At 43.7% G+C, this 17,606-nt stretch overlaps 1 protein-coding gene across 3 annotated transcripts in view; it reads right to left on the reverse strand.

The window, feature by feature from the left end:
* Positions 1 to 3,082: 3,082 nt before the first annotated feature.
* Positions 3,083 to 17,606, reverse strand: part of TBL1XR1 (TBL1X/Y related 1) — a 135,013-nt gene continuing 120,489 nt past the window's right edge. For 2 of the 3 annotated variants that reach the window (XM_056806799.1, XM_056806800.1), the window contains 4 exons: positions 15,490 to 15,617; positions 14,751 to 14,916; positions 8,921 to 9,022; positions 3,083 to 8,097 (listed from right to left, as the gene is read on the reverse strand). In XM_056806799.1, coding sequence (XP_056662777.1) covers positions 8,071 to 8,097; positions 8,921 to 9,022; positions 14,751 to 14,916; positions 15,490 to 15,617 — 423 coding nt within the window. In that variant the 3' untranslated portion in view covers positions 3,083 to 8,070. 3 annotated transcript variants of the gene reach the window in all.

Raw genomic sequence — 17,606 nt, forward strand, 5'->3', positions numbered from 1 at the left:
CAACCAAGGCCATCTGGAGACTATCCTTGGCTCCAGCTACTTTTCCGGGACGTGTCCAGCCCACACAACCGTCGGGATTTGGTTCTGGACGTATCTGTTCCCAATACCCAAGTCTCGCCCCTCCACACATCTCTAAACCGGCGGCCACAGAGGGAAGGGGTCAGAGGGCTGATGCTGGCATGAACCAGAGTGTAAACAAAGGCCCACTGGATGGACCAACCCCCACTCCTCACTGTCCCAATAACAGAATTGATTTCATGCTAGAGGAGCTTTCAAAGAAGCATTTTCTGACATCCAAGGCCACCAGAGCCTGAAATGTAGTGTAAGAGCTGCAGGAGCTCAGAAGGGAAGGCAAGAATAATGTGCGATGCTGGGAGCACTTCTGGCCCACATACCAGGTTCTCGAGGGTCCGAGAGAAGGAACTCGACGTTCTGGTCAGGCTGACCGCTTTGCTGCCCTATTCTTATCTCCTGTCTATCCTGCTCCTCTGGGCCTTTTCAAAGACTCCCCTTCTCCAGGGGTCCCGATTCCCCAGACTTTGGGTAGACATTGGAGTCCCCCATAATTGACCATCCTGTCACTGCACTGCCTTTCACGAGCCGGCTGTGCATCCCTTCGACCCCGCATCCTTGGGGAGTCGCCTTTGATGCAGGAGCCAGTGGAGGGGTTGAGAGGGGGGTCCTCCATTTCAGAGCAGAGCCCTGGCCCTCGGCGTCAGGCCTCGCACGGAGCAATGGACACCCGCATGGAGAGGGCCCCGGGAAGGTGGTGGCGCCATGTTCCTCAACCATCGGGCAGAACATCTTTGTAAATCGCTCTCTGAGAAAGTTCCCCACGAGTATGTGCAGGCCAAAAAGCCTAAACAAAACTGCCTCTCAAGAAGTTTAGCTAGAGCCAAGAAGGGGCAGAGGGCTTCGATTTAAGTCTCCCTCCTTCCCTAGGGGTTTAAGCTATCTAGCCTTGCCCAGGGATCGGATTTAGCGGCTGAGAATGCCTTTCTTACATCCCCCCATCATGGACCTACTTGGCCGTTTTAGTGATGTCTATGGACCCCTTCGCAGAACAAGGATCGTGTCAAACGAAATGCAGATTACAAAACAAACTAGTGCTACTGCAATGCCATGATCCAAACATGGGCCAAGGCCCCCTCCTTCCCCTAGCTCGTGCAGCTCCATTTTATAGCTAACCTATGATCTCCCCCCAAGGGATCAGTGGGTTCCCGCTGTTTGCCAGCCACCATGCTTGGGGTTAAGGAACTTCTCTTCGGACAAACCCGGCAGGGCTCCATTTATCTCACAAAGAACCCTCCTTCCTCACCTAGGTACGTGTGTGTGTGTGTATGTGTGTGTGTGTGTAGGACCAACCTTCCCCAGATGGGTTCTCTACTTTTAGGTAGGCCAAAACAGGCGAGGGAGGCCCTAAGAAGTCAAGAGTGGGCCTTTTGTGGCTTCCAGGTTATCCTTACCATGGGTTCCAGGTAAAGGAAGGCATTGCTGCATTTCTTTCTTTCTTCCCTCATTCCTTCCTTTTCTTTCTTTCTTATATCTGCCAATGGCCCCCCAAAAAAACCCTGGCTTCCATTTTCAACACAGTACCAAGCACTTTGTTGAATGTATTTTAAAAGATAAAGAAATTTCGAGGAATTCCTATAAAAATTTTAATACAAAATATTACAAGCTAGAACAAATCAGTGTGGAGATATGACATTGGATAAGAATCACAGAAACACAAGTAGAGGGTTAACATTTCATTGGTGACTTGGAGATACTAATAAGCCTAGATACTGCAGTGAGAGGCACCATCAAACTTATTTGCACACAAATATATTGGGAAAATCATATAACCTAATTTGACATATAAGAACTAGAATTTTTAATTGTGAGGAAACCAAAATATCCTTGTCTTTGCTTATGACTGGAAGCAGTTGGCAAAACCATGTGCATACATGGACTTCTTCAATAGTGAGCCTCAGTTCCATATCCAAGGTCTACTATGTAAATGGGTGGGCTATGGTCCGTGTCATGCAATCCAAGGTAGGCCACTGAATGAGAAAGGCTGCCTGAAAAAAATAACTGTAGTTTTCCTAATACAGGCTAAGTTATGGCCAAGTGACAGCTGCTAACGGTTATGCCTTTATTAGAGTGCTCAATTCAACTCAAAAGTCTGAAGGGAAAGGATGATGGCACAAACATCCACATGCACACAAGGGTCGATGGAAATGCCTCCATGGGAAGAGTTAAAAGGTTTTGATTAACTTCAAAAGAAAATCAGAAACTAATGCCTAAAGGACGATGTCCTCAGACACAGTGTTAAACCGTCCGTGAGTCTGTTTTAAAGGGAACGGTCCACCTAGCCAGCTGAGGATGGTACCACAGAAGGGTACTGATTTTTCCACTTTCCTGGGAAGGAGTTGGGCTGGAGAAGGCATAAGGGAGAGCACAGGAAAGATCCTTTCTTATAAATCGAGGAGAGTTTGCAAAGACTGACCAAGCCCAAGGCCCCTTCAGAGTGACACTGCACGGTTAAGAGGTGACTGATAAAGCACTAGGTTGCTGAAAATAATTCACAGCAACCAATTATTCCTCAGATGCCTAGATACTCTCATTAGCTTTATATAATGCAAAACAGGAATGAATTCCAGATTAATTTAAGATCCTTCCTCTTAATCCTCGGGAGTTCAAAAATACTAATTGTATTATAGGAAAGGGAAAAGGGCCAATTTGCAATTTGATTTAAAGAGTGGGACAGTTGTGAAATTGTGCTCATGCATCTTGAAAAAACACCATGACAGTTTCTAATTTCTTGGTGGAAGTTCTTATCTATTTTACATGGGTACATTTGAGACAATTGACATGCTCTGTTATGATGGCTAACTTAGAGCAAAATAAGTTTATTCTACAATAGAACATTAAAAGGAATAAAAATCAAGTCAAATGTAAACAAGAAGTTGTAAACAAGAAAAAATTATAACACCCCTCTCTCTTAACCAGTAAATATTCTATACAAACTACATATGTATCAAAAAATTTATATTTATATTTATATTTTTATATATATATGTATATATATACACAGCCAACATAATATCAAAATATATTTTATTCTGGACCTCTTTCAGATCTGATTCAAATTACAGTTGTCAGAGCAATACAATGCAAATGGAAACTGCAACAGGGACATGGGCCTCTGAGGGATGGGGGTGTTGGGATAAGCCATTGTGATGGAGAACCGAAATACATCCTAAGTGTAATTCACATGGTCCAGGACAGCCTAGAACATCTCTATCAGTCTTCCTTAGACAAGAATCATGAAAACTGAATAAAAGTCCTTTAACAAGTACAAAAAACCGTCATGGGCTGGTTTACACTTTGACAACAGTTGTAAGTTAACTGGATAACTAAAGAAATGATGCTGACGTTGGTTGGAATCCAGTGCTATAGGTAGGCTCACAGAATTAGACCCAAAGGATTTGTAAAATCAAAATTAAACCATTACAACTATAATGTCAAAGTCAGGAGAGAAAAAAAAATGACTTCTGTATTCAAGGATTATAGAGCTGCAGAATGCAGCCTTTGAAAAGAAAAGAAAAGAAAAGAAATGAAAAGAAATGAAATGAAAAGAAAAGAAAAGAAAAGAAAAGAAAAGAAAAGAAAAGAAAAGAAAAGAAAAGAAAAGAAAAGAAAAGAAAAGAAAAGAAAAGAAAAGAAAAGAAAAGAAAAGAAAAGAGAAAAGAAAAGAAAAGAAAAGAAAAGAAAAGAAAAGAAAAGAAAAGAAAAGAAAAGAAAAGAAAAGAAAAGAAAAGAAAAAACGGCTAAGTACACTGGACTAGATACAACATGCAGAATGTTTTCCTGAACTTATCCACAAATTCCAAAAAACATTATGAAATAGCTTACTAGGAAAAAAAAAGCATGCCCTAAGTCGTCACCCTGCATCAACATTGTAAACTTAGAGGCAGAAACAGACTACTGATCTAAGACACTATATCTCTAAATCAGTGTGAAAAAAAAAAAAAAACCCATAACTTGAACTTCTCATTTAAAAAAAAAAAATCTCTACCTTTAACCAGATTTATGTTTAAGAAAGAAACTCTTGATACTGAATTGTGATACTTCAGAGCTATCACTGGAAGAAAAGGTAATTCATAACTTCCCTCCTCACCTTCCATCCCCCCCTTTTGACCCAAGAGAAACTTTCAGGGTCTCTTGTTGATTTTGCTGCTGTTCCCTAAATATTGGCATTTGCTGCCATGCCACAATGTTGGTCCGCCAAAAAGAGAAACCTGGGAACTTTCTGATGTGACCTACTCGTAGTACGCACGTCCCCGTCCCCTACGTACAGTCCACAGCACGCTAGACCAGAACACAGGATCTGCAGAGAAACATGCCATGCCCTGAGCTGAGGAAAAGAAACCACTGCTGCTAATGGAGTCAATGGCACTGCGCAGTATCTGAGACATCGTTTCTGCTCCTCCAGCGGAACCCCAATTCCCCTGTGCCCGCCTTGGCAGAGCCCGCGGACACACGCTGCCCTTCGGGCCCATCTGTTCCGTAACTATAATGCTGCCCTCCACCAAACAAACCATCCTACCTAAACAAAGCTAGCTCCTGAAAAATAGTCATCTCTCATTAAATAATCTATTCTGACATAAAGCAGGGAAAGCAAAAAAGGAGTGCTTTAAAGTGAAGTTAAATCAGCACAAATCTTTGGCCTTTCTCTTGACATTTGGAGATGTCAAAAAGCAAGAAACCTTCCTGTACTTCTTCCATCCGGTGATTCCTGCATTTTGCACCATAATTAGTTGTTGAACCACAAAGGGAGGCACTTTTAGTATTTGTAAAAGGTGTTTCATCCTAAATCACATCTAACACTAGAGAATTGCTCATCACAATGGGATGATCGATAGTCACCAAGACCTACTTAAAATTTATCATGGCCGGCCGAGAACACGCCAGAAAGTCAGTGAAGGGACCGGATCCACGTGCGCTCCAAGGGGACCATACACCAACGCTAGGCGGCTCCCTTCCCTGCACGGCCAGGAAGTCTCGAGGAAGGGCCAGGGGGCACGACGGCTCCGTCCTTTCCTTTCGTCTTAAGCCAGTTCTCCCCCCAGGTCTCAGCGTCTCCCCCCCCCCCCCAAAGCTCAGTCCTCAGGGCAGCTCCTGCCAACACCACCCGCCTAATCTGCTCATGTCCCCTCCTCAGAGAACCCCTAACATTTCCCTTATTAGCCCTTGGAGGAACGGTGGAAGGGGGAAACAAACAGGAACAACTCCATGAATACAGTACTTTACAAGGCTGTGAAACATCGTCTCTGGCCAGCACATTTATGCTCAAGACTTTTTTTTAAAACAGCTTAGGAGCAGCATCGTGGCAGATCAGCAGGCAATGATGATATTGAGAACAGCAGCAAAAATAAATAAATAATCAAATGTTCATTAAGAGCCCAGGCCTACTACATGGATACCTCTCAGTAAGACGAGACATCAGGGTAATAAAGCTCTGTATTTAGAATTGTGTAGGGTTCCTATTATGAATGTTATTTGTAAGGAAAATAGCCAGAGTGAAAAAAAGGAAAAATGACAAGAGCATAAAAAATGGAGCTGTCTATTCCGGCAGCCATATTGCAGAATTCCTTGACTATCTTCTATATAATCAGCTGAAAAAACCAGTCAATAACTGTATGCAAATGAATAAATTGTCCATATCAAAATACAAAAGTACTATCAATAATCACCTCTGACTTTCAGATTTAAATTCAGTGCAATTGACAAATGCATTGCTAAAGGAAAACGCAGCTTAAACATATTCAAAACATTTGTGTCTATTCCTGGGAGCACATTTAAAAATTATTGCACAGATTTTTTTTATTTTTTACTTTTTTTTTTAAAACAACAACAGAGGTCAGCCATGGACATAGACCTCTACCAATAAGAGCAGGATGTCCAAGTGCCAGATCCTCAGCGTATTAGGTTTCCTACATAGCTCACAGGGTAACTGTTCTAGACATCTGTTATGGGCTCCAAAACCCTCAAAAGAGCTGGCACAGAACCATCATCAATGACTGCCTTTCTGGAGATGAATTTTTTTTTAAATGCTATGATTTAAAATATATTCCCCACTAATAACTGGGGTACATAGAACAATGAATTGTGGAATTAAATGTATTCTCTTTACCAAAGGCCAATGCTATCCTACCTTAGCAAAATGAAGACTTGCTTCAAGTCATATATTATTTTGTAAAAATAGCAGAAGAATCAATGGCAAAAAGCTGCATTATTTGGGTTAAATCAATTTATGCCTAAACTAAGAACAAAGTAGACTAACTTTTTTAAAGCAATAGTCACAAAATTATTAGTGATTGAAATAGTGTTATAAAATGGTTAACTTTTGCAAAGCTCTGTGATATAAGCCATTCCTTAATGAAAATATCTGTGACATAAATTGGACAACTATACTCTGAAATTCATAGCTTTGGAATCTGGGATGAAACATTAAGTGACCCCTTTCAACAGCACATGCAAAACAGAACGTGCTAAAATTTACAAAAGAAATTTCGATATACCTTAGTCACATGAGCAGAACCAAAGTTTGCTATCTGCTGAGAAAGATATTTGATATTGTAAACAGACTAAAGGACAATATCGTAGTGATTAGTTAAAAAAAAATAGCAGCTTACACCTACTACTTATACTTGGAAAAAAAATAGCCACAAGTTAGAATAAACTGCAGAATCAGAGCAGCAGGGACATTAGTGCAAGTATTATTATTTTTTAATAAGCTGAATCACTGCTATTTAAACACACCTTAAAGCAAGTCTTCTGTTCTAAAGATTTCTTTTGAAACTAAGGTAGTAAACATTTTGCCACATACTGGCAGTGTTATCAAATATATGCCAAAGGTATTTTGATTTATATAAAGAAAATTGACATGAGATTTTTTTTTTAATACTGGAATTTGGTTATTATACATAAAAGCTCCTACACATATGATGGACACTCCTGGTAGAAGCTCATAAACCCTTGTCCAGAAAGATTTTTATCTCTTAAAAACAAAACAAAACAAACAAACAAAAAAAAACCCCAGAATGCTATTTTGCTCCTTTTCACAATAGTGCACAACTAAACCATAATTAGCTATGGCCTTGAAGCAACAAGATTTTTTTTTTTAATGCAGCTCTTATATTTGTAAATTTAAAACAAAAATTTTTTTGTGCCCTTCGATTCTTAAGTTTGGCAGAAATATGTCCCAAATAAGAAACTTCTGCATTTCAGCCACATCACCAGAAAAACCAGAGCAAGAATACCCTTTACAAATAATGTACTTTCTTGATTAACATGACCAATGTCACATTTTAGATATATTTTTCTAAAATCACCCCTCACCCCAACACAAAACCAATGGAAAATGTGCTCTGAGAGCCAAAGAATGGACCAAGCATCACTTGGCCTCTTCAAAAGAATGAATTAAAATATTTTTTTAAAAAGAATTTTTATGTTTAGAAGGTGAAAAATAAAAACAAGAAACAGATTTACCCCCTTACTTCCTGCATCCTTAAACAAAACCAAAAAGAATGTTTGAAAAGCAAGAAACAACCCATGGCTGCATGTTGACATACGTCCATTTTCTCTGTACACGCAAACTGCTTAACTATTGAGGGAAATTAAAAAACCAAAGAATACGATCCACCGTCTTGATTAAATGGGGAGGGGAGGGAGGGGAAGGCTGCCGTTTGTCTCCCGATTTGGTGCACGTCTGGTCTGCTTTCCTAGTCTCGTTCCTTTCCTCTTCTGCTTCTCAGATCCCGAGCTTCTAAATGCTATTTTGGGGCACAGCAGATAAGATGCCAGCACTTGGTGAACAGGATTCACAAGCTGTGACAACTCTGTCATCCTCTTCAGGGTGTCATTTTGCTTTGTTTCTATACAGTGTATGTCGAGATTTCCTTTAGGTTTGGCTGTAGTGGACTGGCCATGGTTCCAGTGGGACTAGAGCAGTACATGGGTCAGGGACAGTCATTTTGGCTATGTACACATTCATAGTCGGTCCATGGCTTCCAACTAGTAGCACTATTTCCGTAGGTCTAGTACACAAACCTGCAACAAACAAGGGGGTTGGACACGTTAAGGAATCTCAGCTGGCTATTTCGGACAGCCTCACGTCCCGTGACTCACGGGGGTGGGCAGCGAGGGCCAGGCCTGGAGTCGACCCAGCAAGGAGACCCTGGGCAAGTCCCTTGACCCAAATCACCACCTTTCCACTCTCTTCTGCCTTAGAATCGCTCCTTAGAGGGACTCTGAGAGCGCAGGGGAGGCTTTTCGAGGCCTGAGGTTCAAGCCAATCGTATGATGATCCATCCCACAAATGGCCAGTGCTGGGGTGCCCAGCAGGGGCAGGATGAATGGAGAAGGCACAGGGCACGGGTCTCGCCTGAACCCAGAAGGGGAAACGTGACCAAAATAGCCGTGCTCCCGTTGCTGCGCTGGGAGGCTCGAGTCAGAACTCGCCCGTGTTGAGCCCCATGAGTGGGGGCTCTGTGGGCCTGCCAGGAGCAAACAGGCTCCCTTCTCCCACCCTCAGAGTCCCACGGGGCCCCCTGCAGACAGCTCAGCACCAGGCAGCAGCCCACTCCTCAGCCACCATTTTTTAAAGGTGGGGACAGTTAACAGATGGGGGGGGGGGGGGGGGGGCACGGGCTGCTGCTCCGCATCGAGTATTCGGCTCCGGGCTTGCTCTAGAGATGATGTGGCCCCGAAGACGGTCCACTTCTGACCATCGAGCATAGCCATGGCGCCCCGAAGGCCCGCTTTGCAGCATCAGTGTGGACCGGCCATGAGGACAAGGCCGAGTGTCCTGCTGCAACAAGAGCCGCCCCACGGGGGACGGAAGCGGCCCCCGCCAGCTCTCGGGGATACTTACTGAACCATCTGACGCACTGGCTCCAACTTTGTCTCCGGCCGCGTTCCAGCAAACCTCAAATATTCCGCCTGTTCCCCTATAGCTATGAACTAGGGCACCCGTCTGAAAAGAGACAGCAGAAACATGTCACCCTGGAGACTGCACCCACGCAGCCACGAAGGCAAAAGGAGCAGCACGTCTGTGAATGAGGAGAGCTAAAAACTGGGCAGCGACAGCCCCAGCGATAGCCTGAACTCCGTTCATGGGCACCTCCGGAGGAACAATCCGTAGTCTGGAGCCCCAGGCGTGGCCAGCACAAGGCAGCCTCTATAGGACCCCCAGCGTCCCTGCGGGCTACCGAGACCCTGGGGAGGAAGCCTGGGGGGCAAACTGCCCGGGGCCATTTCCCAGTGGACAAATGATCAAAGCATTTGAACAAGCAATTTTCAGATAAAGACATCAAAGCGATCAATAGATCAATAATCGTAGGGGAAACAGTCTCAAGCCCCTCTGAAGGAGCACACCCCGGAGGTACCAGCTCAGCCCATCAGACTGGCCAGTGGAAAGTGGTGAATGCTGGAGGGGGGGTGGCAAAATGGGGGCACCAGTGCCCTGTTGGCGGACTTCACAGAGCAGGAAGGAGTAACAAGTGTAAAACAAGGGAAAATAAAAAGTAGTGAAAAAAAATGTTCTTAATTCAAGTCAATTAGTCACTTCCCTCCATATCTCCCAGGCACTCACTGTGATAGGAAGTGAGGCAGGGTCATTACCCAGAGAAGGTTACAGTGAATAATAAACATATAATCCAGAACACTAAGCATCAAAGGAAAGAATTCCAGGGAGGGTCACATTTATTTTAAAATGAACATTTGGAAAGACGGATGGGTCTGACAGGGAGGCTCATGTGTATTCCACGGATGCTTCCTATACTGGCCTCCCCTAAAGAAAACTTCCCATGTGACTATAGTAATGAAGGAGATGGCCGGGATGGGGGGGGACGGACTGTTGGAGATGGAGATAGAGTGCTGGACTTGGACTTCGAATCCTGACTCAGACACTTCTTGGCTGTATAACCCTGGACAAGTCACTCAATCTCTCTCTGCCTCATTTTCACCTGTAAAATGAGAGGATCATAGTAACCCCAAAGGTCCTTTTCAGCTCTAAATCTGTGATCCTATGAAATGTATTATACATTTCCCTAGGCAAACATCTAATAATGCTAAGATAAATTCAAGCCCATTGCCTCAGAAATATCAAGTTACCCATTTATCATTGATGATTGACTGACAACCAGACTATCTGGGCAGAGATGGATTGTGATTATTTCCTGTGGTCTTAGCCACAAAACCACCTTTTGAAGGATTAGGAGCCCTACTCTGAGAACAGGAGCAGTGCTCTTCTGCCATCAGGCCTTGGAAAGTCACATCCCATGGCCACCCATCTCCAAATGCTTCCCGGGACAGAGTAGGATGGTCTGGGGTCTACCAGGGACAACATTAGGGAAGCGGGGGGGGGGGGGGGGGGGGGGAAGCTTTGCTGCCTTCTGGGCTTTTGCCCAGAGAGCATGAGCACTTTACAAGGGAGTTCCCTAGTCATCCCATCCCTCCTTACTTTCCAACAGTTTCTATTAGAACTACAGTCCCATTGCTGCTAGCAAGGTAGCTGCTGGAGCTGAACGCTTCTCCTGCTCTCTACAGTTCATCAAGTATGAGGAGGCACCCTGGCTTCCTGGGTCCACTACAAATGCAGGTACAGGTCCCAAAAGGACTCCCATCCCACTGCCCAAAGTGGATGCTTCTAAATCTCTTTCCGTTCTCCAACCTCCTGTAGGTCCCTCTCTCCTCTCTTAGCTGAGAACTTGGGCTCCTATTTTACTGAAAAAAACGGAGGCCATGAGCCAAGTCTCCCCTGACCCAGAGGAGTCTTCTTGTCTTCCCTCACCAGGAGGATTCCCCCAGCTCATAGGAAGCAGTCGTTCTCCTTGCCAAACAAATTCCTCTACACACAAAGGATCCCAAATCCATTCTATCTTCTCCCAAAGATTGTCACTTAGAGATTAAATTAAAATTGTCATTTAAAGGTGGAGGGCATGTAACTGAGGAGGGACTCTAAATGAACACTCTAATGCAAATACCAACAACATGGAAATGGGTTCAAATCAAGAACACATGTGATACTGTGAATCTTGAAATTTCTCAGACTTGTGAATGTTAAAAAAAATTCCCCATTGGGGAATTTTTCATTGGGACAATTCCCTATGGGGACTATTCCCCAATTTAAACAGTGAAGCTACTTAGATCTAAAATGTGAGAACTCTACTTAGATAAAAAATGTGAAGACCTCTACTCCACCTACTTAAGACTGCTTTAGGGGAGAAAACTCCTTGTTGAACAATGAAAAGTACTTAAACCCATACTTAAGCCATGCCTATTTTTAGAATTTATACAAAGGGGTGCTAAGTACCTATAAAGGTCAGGCAATTTGTAAACTTACATGGGACAAAGAAACTTACTCAGAGATTCTAGCCTACTCAGGTGTGGATTACTAAAAGGATTAGTCTACTCAGGTGTGAATTCATAATGGGCTGTCCTTTGGAAAACATCTACTGTGATTGGTAGATGGAAGAACTTAAGGGAGGTGACACAGGAGAAAACCCCCTATATAAGAAAAGGACAGGCTGTTGATAGAGTCTCTTGAGAGACAGCCTCTAAGGAGGTTGTTGAGAGAAGGACAATTTCTAAGGAGGTCTCTCAAAGGAGGCTGACTCTGGCTGGAACTCCCTCTGGGGAGACTCTGTCCCCCTGAATCCTCGCTTGAACAGATCTTATGGTGAGTGATTAAGGACTGACTGATCTTTTCTTTTAGGGCTTAGGCCTAGGTTGGCCAGGGCTGCCTGGGCTGGCCTATTCTTTTCTCATTTATTTCCTTTTTCTCTCTCTCTCTCTTTCTTTGATTTCTCATTGTATTATTAATTCTCTATAAAACCCAGTTGACTTGGGTATATTCATAATTGGGAATATTTCCCTGGTGACCACCTTATATTTGATTTAAAAACAAGACACTATAGTGAAAACATTTTCTGCGGTCACAATTTACTCACCCACTCTTATATCTACTACAATGTATATCTTCCACTATTTTACTCACTACAGTTTACAACCTCAACCATTTCAACTCTTACAGTTTATGGCTCCCACTCTTTTAAATGCCACAATACCCAGTGGAATTGCGCGTCGGCTATGGGAGAAGTAGGGGGGGGGGGGGGGGGGGGGAGGGGAGGGAAGAAAAGAAAATGATCTTTGCTTCCAATGAATAATGTTTGGAAATGACCAAATAAAATAATGTAAAAAAAAAAGAATTCAAGTTACACGACATGTGCCCATATATAATGGTAGATTATTTCTTTGGAAAATTCCTTCATTGAAAATTTCCCATAATTATGAAATTACAGACTTGTTCCAGAAAAATATATAGTTTTGATGATAATCTACTCTTTAATTTAAAAAAAATCTTTTTTAAAGATTAAAGAGAAATTTCTCCCTACCGAGTAGAAACGTGTCTATGTTTTTCCTTTTCTCAAAAAATCCATTCCCCGAGAAGGTCAGGTGCAATGGGCAGCTCCACTTCCTCTCTCCTTGCTCTCTTTTGGACAGCTTATGATCTGGATTTGACTCGAGCACTCAACTCAAACAGCTCTCTGCAGCTTTATCAAGCATCTCTTAATTGCCAACGGCCTCTTCTTTTCACTCATCCTTCTCAATCCCTGCAGCCTTTAACAACTCAGATCACCCTTTGTGATTCTGACATTCTCTTCTCTAGGTTTTTCTGACTGTCTCACCTGCCTACACAGCTCCACAATACAGACCAACCAACTGACCCGGAGTCAGGAAGACCCAAATTCCAACCTGGCCTCAGAAACACATAAGCTGGATAACCCTGTTTGTCTCATCTGTAAAATGGGAATAATAATAGCACCAACTTCTTTTTGTAAAGATCAAAGGAGTCAGTCCATAAAGCCCTCAGCAGTGCCTGACACGTAGGAGGCACTCCTGACTTCTCTCCTCCAACTCCTTTGCTGATTTCCATCAGCATCACACTGAGAGCTCTGTCCTGGCACCTCTTCTCTTTCTATATTTCACTTGTTCTCATTAGTTTCTATGAATTCAATGATGATCTGTCAATTGATAATTACCAATTGACTCAGAACTACCAATTGCATCCTAATCTCTCTGCTAACCTCCAGGTTCACATCTCTAATTGCTCATTAGACATCTTGAACTGGCTCTCTTATAGACATTTTCAAATGAACATGTCCAAGACCTTCTCTTTCCCCTCTTTCTAAAGTCTCTCTTACTCTCAAGGGCACCAGCATCAGCCCAGTCCTGCAAGCCCTCCACATCAGATCGTGTCAGTGCTTTCACCTCTGCAGCATTTCCAGAAACGGACTCCTTCTTTCCTCTGACGCAGCCAGCATTCTAGTCCAGGCCTTCATCACCTCATGCCAGGCTTATTCAGCCTGACTGACTGATCTCTTTGCCACCAATGTTTCCCCTTCCAGTCCACTCTCCATCCAGCTAAAGTGATTTCCTACAGTGCTGGTCTGAGCATATAAGCCCTGGACTCAGTAAACCCTAATGGCTCCCTATCCCTGCAAGACCAAATAGAAAATCATGTGGCATTCACGATGATCATCTGCTCTACCCTCTTCCAGACTCCTTTGACTTTATATTCCTTCCGCACCACTCAAATAATCTCACGTTAGTCATACTGGAAGGAAAAAGATTTTTGTTTATGGGTAGTAGAAGGGCTCTAGAGAAGAAAAGATCGTGCAACTGAAAAAATTAAATTTAAAAACAAACAAACAAAGATCTCTCCTAGACAGGGTTCCTTGAGGGCAGGTACTATTTCGTTTTTTCATTCCTATATGGAGTGCTTCATAGATTAAGGAGATCCTTAATGAATTTTGCCCATTTCTGACTGTATATGTCTTTGGACAGCTACTGGTAAAAGGAAAGAACAGTAGCCACGTTCTGACCTCAGTACAAGCAAAAAAAGTCAACACTATAAGCAGCTAAAAAGATGGCAGGAAATCATTTCTTGAAAAATCTATTTCCCAGGCTCTATTAGAGAATAATGTAAACACTGTCCTGCATATAGACATCATGTCCAAAGGGTCCCCAGGGGCGACAGCCTAACCCTCAAACCCGGGGGCGAGGAACCACTTTGCATTCATCATTGACTCATCCCATTTCAGGGAATGACATTAAATGTACAAGGCCAGGGGAAAAAAACGAGCCCTGGGTCAAATGCAAATGGGAGCAAGGACCCATTTTCTTCTCCAAATGTAAACTTCTTAGAAGCAGGGGTACGCCATCTCCCCTTAACCACGTTCCCCCTCAAAACAATGCTGAGCAGGCTGGGGATGTCAGCCTTGGCAAGAGGAGCCCACCTCTAATCGGTGTGCGGTGCAGTTAAAAAACCTAAAAGGAGGAATAACTGGGCCCAGGCTGGCTGGGAGGAAGCCCCGCAAGCCTGAGGCAGGGAAAGGATGGAGAAGGCACTTCAGGAGCATAGGAGGGCCAGAGGAGGAGTGTGCCCCACCCGCTGAGGTCCACAGTCACGTGACACGCCCTGGAGTGCTTCTCCCAGAAAAAGGGCCCAAGTGCTAGGAGCCAGGCCACCCAGGACGGACACCGCTGTGATTCCCCCCACCAGGTCTGGCAGCACGATGCCTTTATGACTAACCTGAAAACAGAATTTTAGTCTGAACACTTTCTACGGGCTAGCATCCAAGATGGGCGCTTTCCTAAAGAGTTGGCTTTGCTGGGCATTCCGGCCCCGAGCCGCGTACCTGCGTGTTCCAGATATGCACACACTTGTCAAAGGAGCCGCTGGCCAGGTACCTGCCGTCAGGACTGAATGCCACACTGTACACAGGCTCTTGGTGCTTCGTCAAAGTGTGGATGCAGATGCCCCGGTCCACATCCCATAACCGAACGGTGGAGTCAAAGGATGCGCTGGCAAGGGAACAAGAGAAGAGAGAAGGCTTCACGATGGAGGAAGCACGCCCAAGGCCGGAACCAGCCTTCTGCTGGCAGCTCTGCCCCCCCTGCTGTACCAAGTGAACTCCCTCGGGCCCAAGGAGACCCATCAAAGCACTCAACTCAGCAAATGCTGAGACGGTTGAGAAAAAAGTGCATTCAAGCAGGACAATTATGTCTGCATCTTAGTAATTATTCTATGCAGTTATAGAAATAAAACAATGACCCTCCATTTAATAAATATACTTTGATCAAATAAATTTTGAAAATTTTACTCTTCTCAAAGCTTTCCTGCACAGTAAGGATGTACTGAGGTCTCTCTCTAATTTTCCATTTCCATACTATGGAATTTAGAACTTCAATAGCCCTTCTTTTGCAGACAAAGAAACCGAGAAAGGAAGATGAGCTGTGGTAGCCAGCTCTTCGCTGGCATGCCGTTCTGCAGACAATGCTAAATTCAGAAAGTTAATATAAAATAACTACATTTGGAAAAATCAGCATCAGTAATAGCAATCACAGCAGCCACCCCAAAAAGCACTGGCATATTACCTGGCTAGCATGAGGTTGGCGTTTGGATTGTTTGTTCCTGGTCCTGTTGGACTCCATTTGATAGTATAAATTTCTTTATTATGTGCTTGCAAATCATGGACACAACTCTCTTGCTTCATACTCCATATCTAAAAGAGCAAAAGATAAAACATACGTGTGAATCCTCTTCTAGTACCAGACTATTAGAGAAGAGGTGGAGCCAAAAGTCACCCGGTGTTAACACTCTCCCTCATTTTACAAACTAGACAACTGAGTCCCAGATGATAAACGCAGGTTCAACGAGTAGCCAAATAGGGGATAGAAAGGCCACATTTCAATACTCGCTAGGTTAGTTCCAAGTCGTGAGTGAGCAAAGTTGGCTGAAGTCTTCTCAGCTTTCCAGCGGGCTGGTGCCTGGGTGGGGGGAGACAGGCTCCTTCCAGCTGCTGGGATGGAGGGGGGAGGTGAGACAAAAAGGGCCCACCAGAAGCTGGACTGGGCAAATGAAAGGCAGCTCAGCCCTCCTGGCCCACAGTCGCCTCAGGCCCTTTTCACCTGTGTTACAAGGGAATCACTTTAAAAGACTGATATATATTAATTTAAGGTCGCCAAGGAATTCAGCTATGTAATTCCTAAATGAAAACTCAAGTTTGCAGTCAATCTTTTATGGAGTTTAATTACAATAGGAGGAAGAAAGGAATTAGAGATAGAGAGAGAGAAAAAGGGAGAGAAAGGAATAGGGCTTAAATACCCCTTCTGTTTAGGCTGGGCCAAAAGGCCCAAGCCCTTAGATAGCTGGGGCAAAGAAAAGAGATCAGTCCCTATCACTCACGTGACCAAAATGGAGAAACAGTCTCAGAGGCCCCCACCTTCAGCTTCCTTCAGAGCAAGCTTCTCCGAGTCCACCGCAATCACCCCGACCAAACTCCTCAACCACCCTCAAGTCTCCAGACCCTCCTATCTTTAAGGAAACCATCCAAGTTCCTCCTCTCAGTTCTCCCATCTACCAATCACTGTTCATCAATTTCCCTGTGCCAATGGAGGCTCTAGCTTAACCCAGGACCGCCCAGAGGTTTCTGGCTTTTGCACATGTCTGTTGAAGGTCATATTTTCAAATGATTAAATCTTTGCTCCTTTGCTACAGCCCTTTCTAAATCCTGTTAACCTGAGTAGGGTAGAGATTGGAATAATTAAATTTTGATCTAGGCTGCAGCCCTTACTCAATCCTGTTAGGACTGAATAGGGTGGAGATTGATTCCAAGTATCTCCATTGTATCAATTCTAAAATCAATCATGACTCAAAGAAATTCCTGTTCTATGCTTAAGCATAGGTCAAAGTCCTTTCCATTGTTCAGCAAAGGGTTTCTGTCCTAAAGTAATCTTAAGAAGGGAAGAGAAGGAACCTCCCATGCCAATGGGGTTCCCATTCCAATAGACTATCAGTAAGAAATTTTCCAAGTATGAAATATCCCAATGGTGAAATTTCCAACATTTATAAGTCTAAGGAAATTTGAGGTTTACACCTGTTTGTCAGATGACACACATTTAGAGTCTCCTTGCACAAACGGCCCAGCACCCTCGTCAGGGAAGGTGCCTCAGGACAGCTTGAGAGAATCCATTTCTGCACTGCAAGCACAGGGCAACAATCACGGGCGGGCACCCAAAGAGGCCACTGTTCCTTTCTGGTCTTTCCAGGGACTTCTCAGCTCACAGCAGAGAAGGTGGGGCAAAGAACTCAGAATTTAGAGGGATCACAGATGAGTCTGCAGTCAAACTGAAGAAGCTCAGAAGAGATTTCAGTCCGATGACTTAACCAGCCTGTCCAGCAGTCCAACATTAAGAATATCGGTGTGATCCACAACTCAGCAAATTTATTACTTGACAAAGCAGGGATTTAAAATGCATTTCTTTAAAGGCAACTTTCTACATAGCTAATAATGACTTTAACGTTTTGGCAGGGGAAAACAAAGATGGTTAAATACTGGTAAAACTTTACCATCAGCAGTTTTTATCTTAGCCTATATAGTAAAACATTCTCAAAAATATTCTGACAAAAATCTGAGTATAATGAATTCAGAAGTCAAAAATATTAAATGTGCAGATCAACTTCTGTATCAGTGTAATGAACACCTAAAATT

The sequence above is a fragment of the Monodelphis domestica genome, chromosome 8 (assembly GCF_027887165.1).
Source record: "Monodelphis domestica isolate mMonDom1 chromosome 8, mMonDom1.pri, whole genome shotgun sequence".
Lineage (NCBI taxonomy): Eukaryota > Metazoa > Chordata > Mammalia > Didelphimorphia > Didelphidae > Monodelphis > Monodelphis domestica.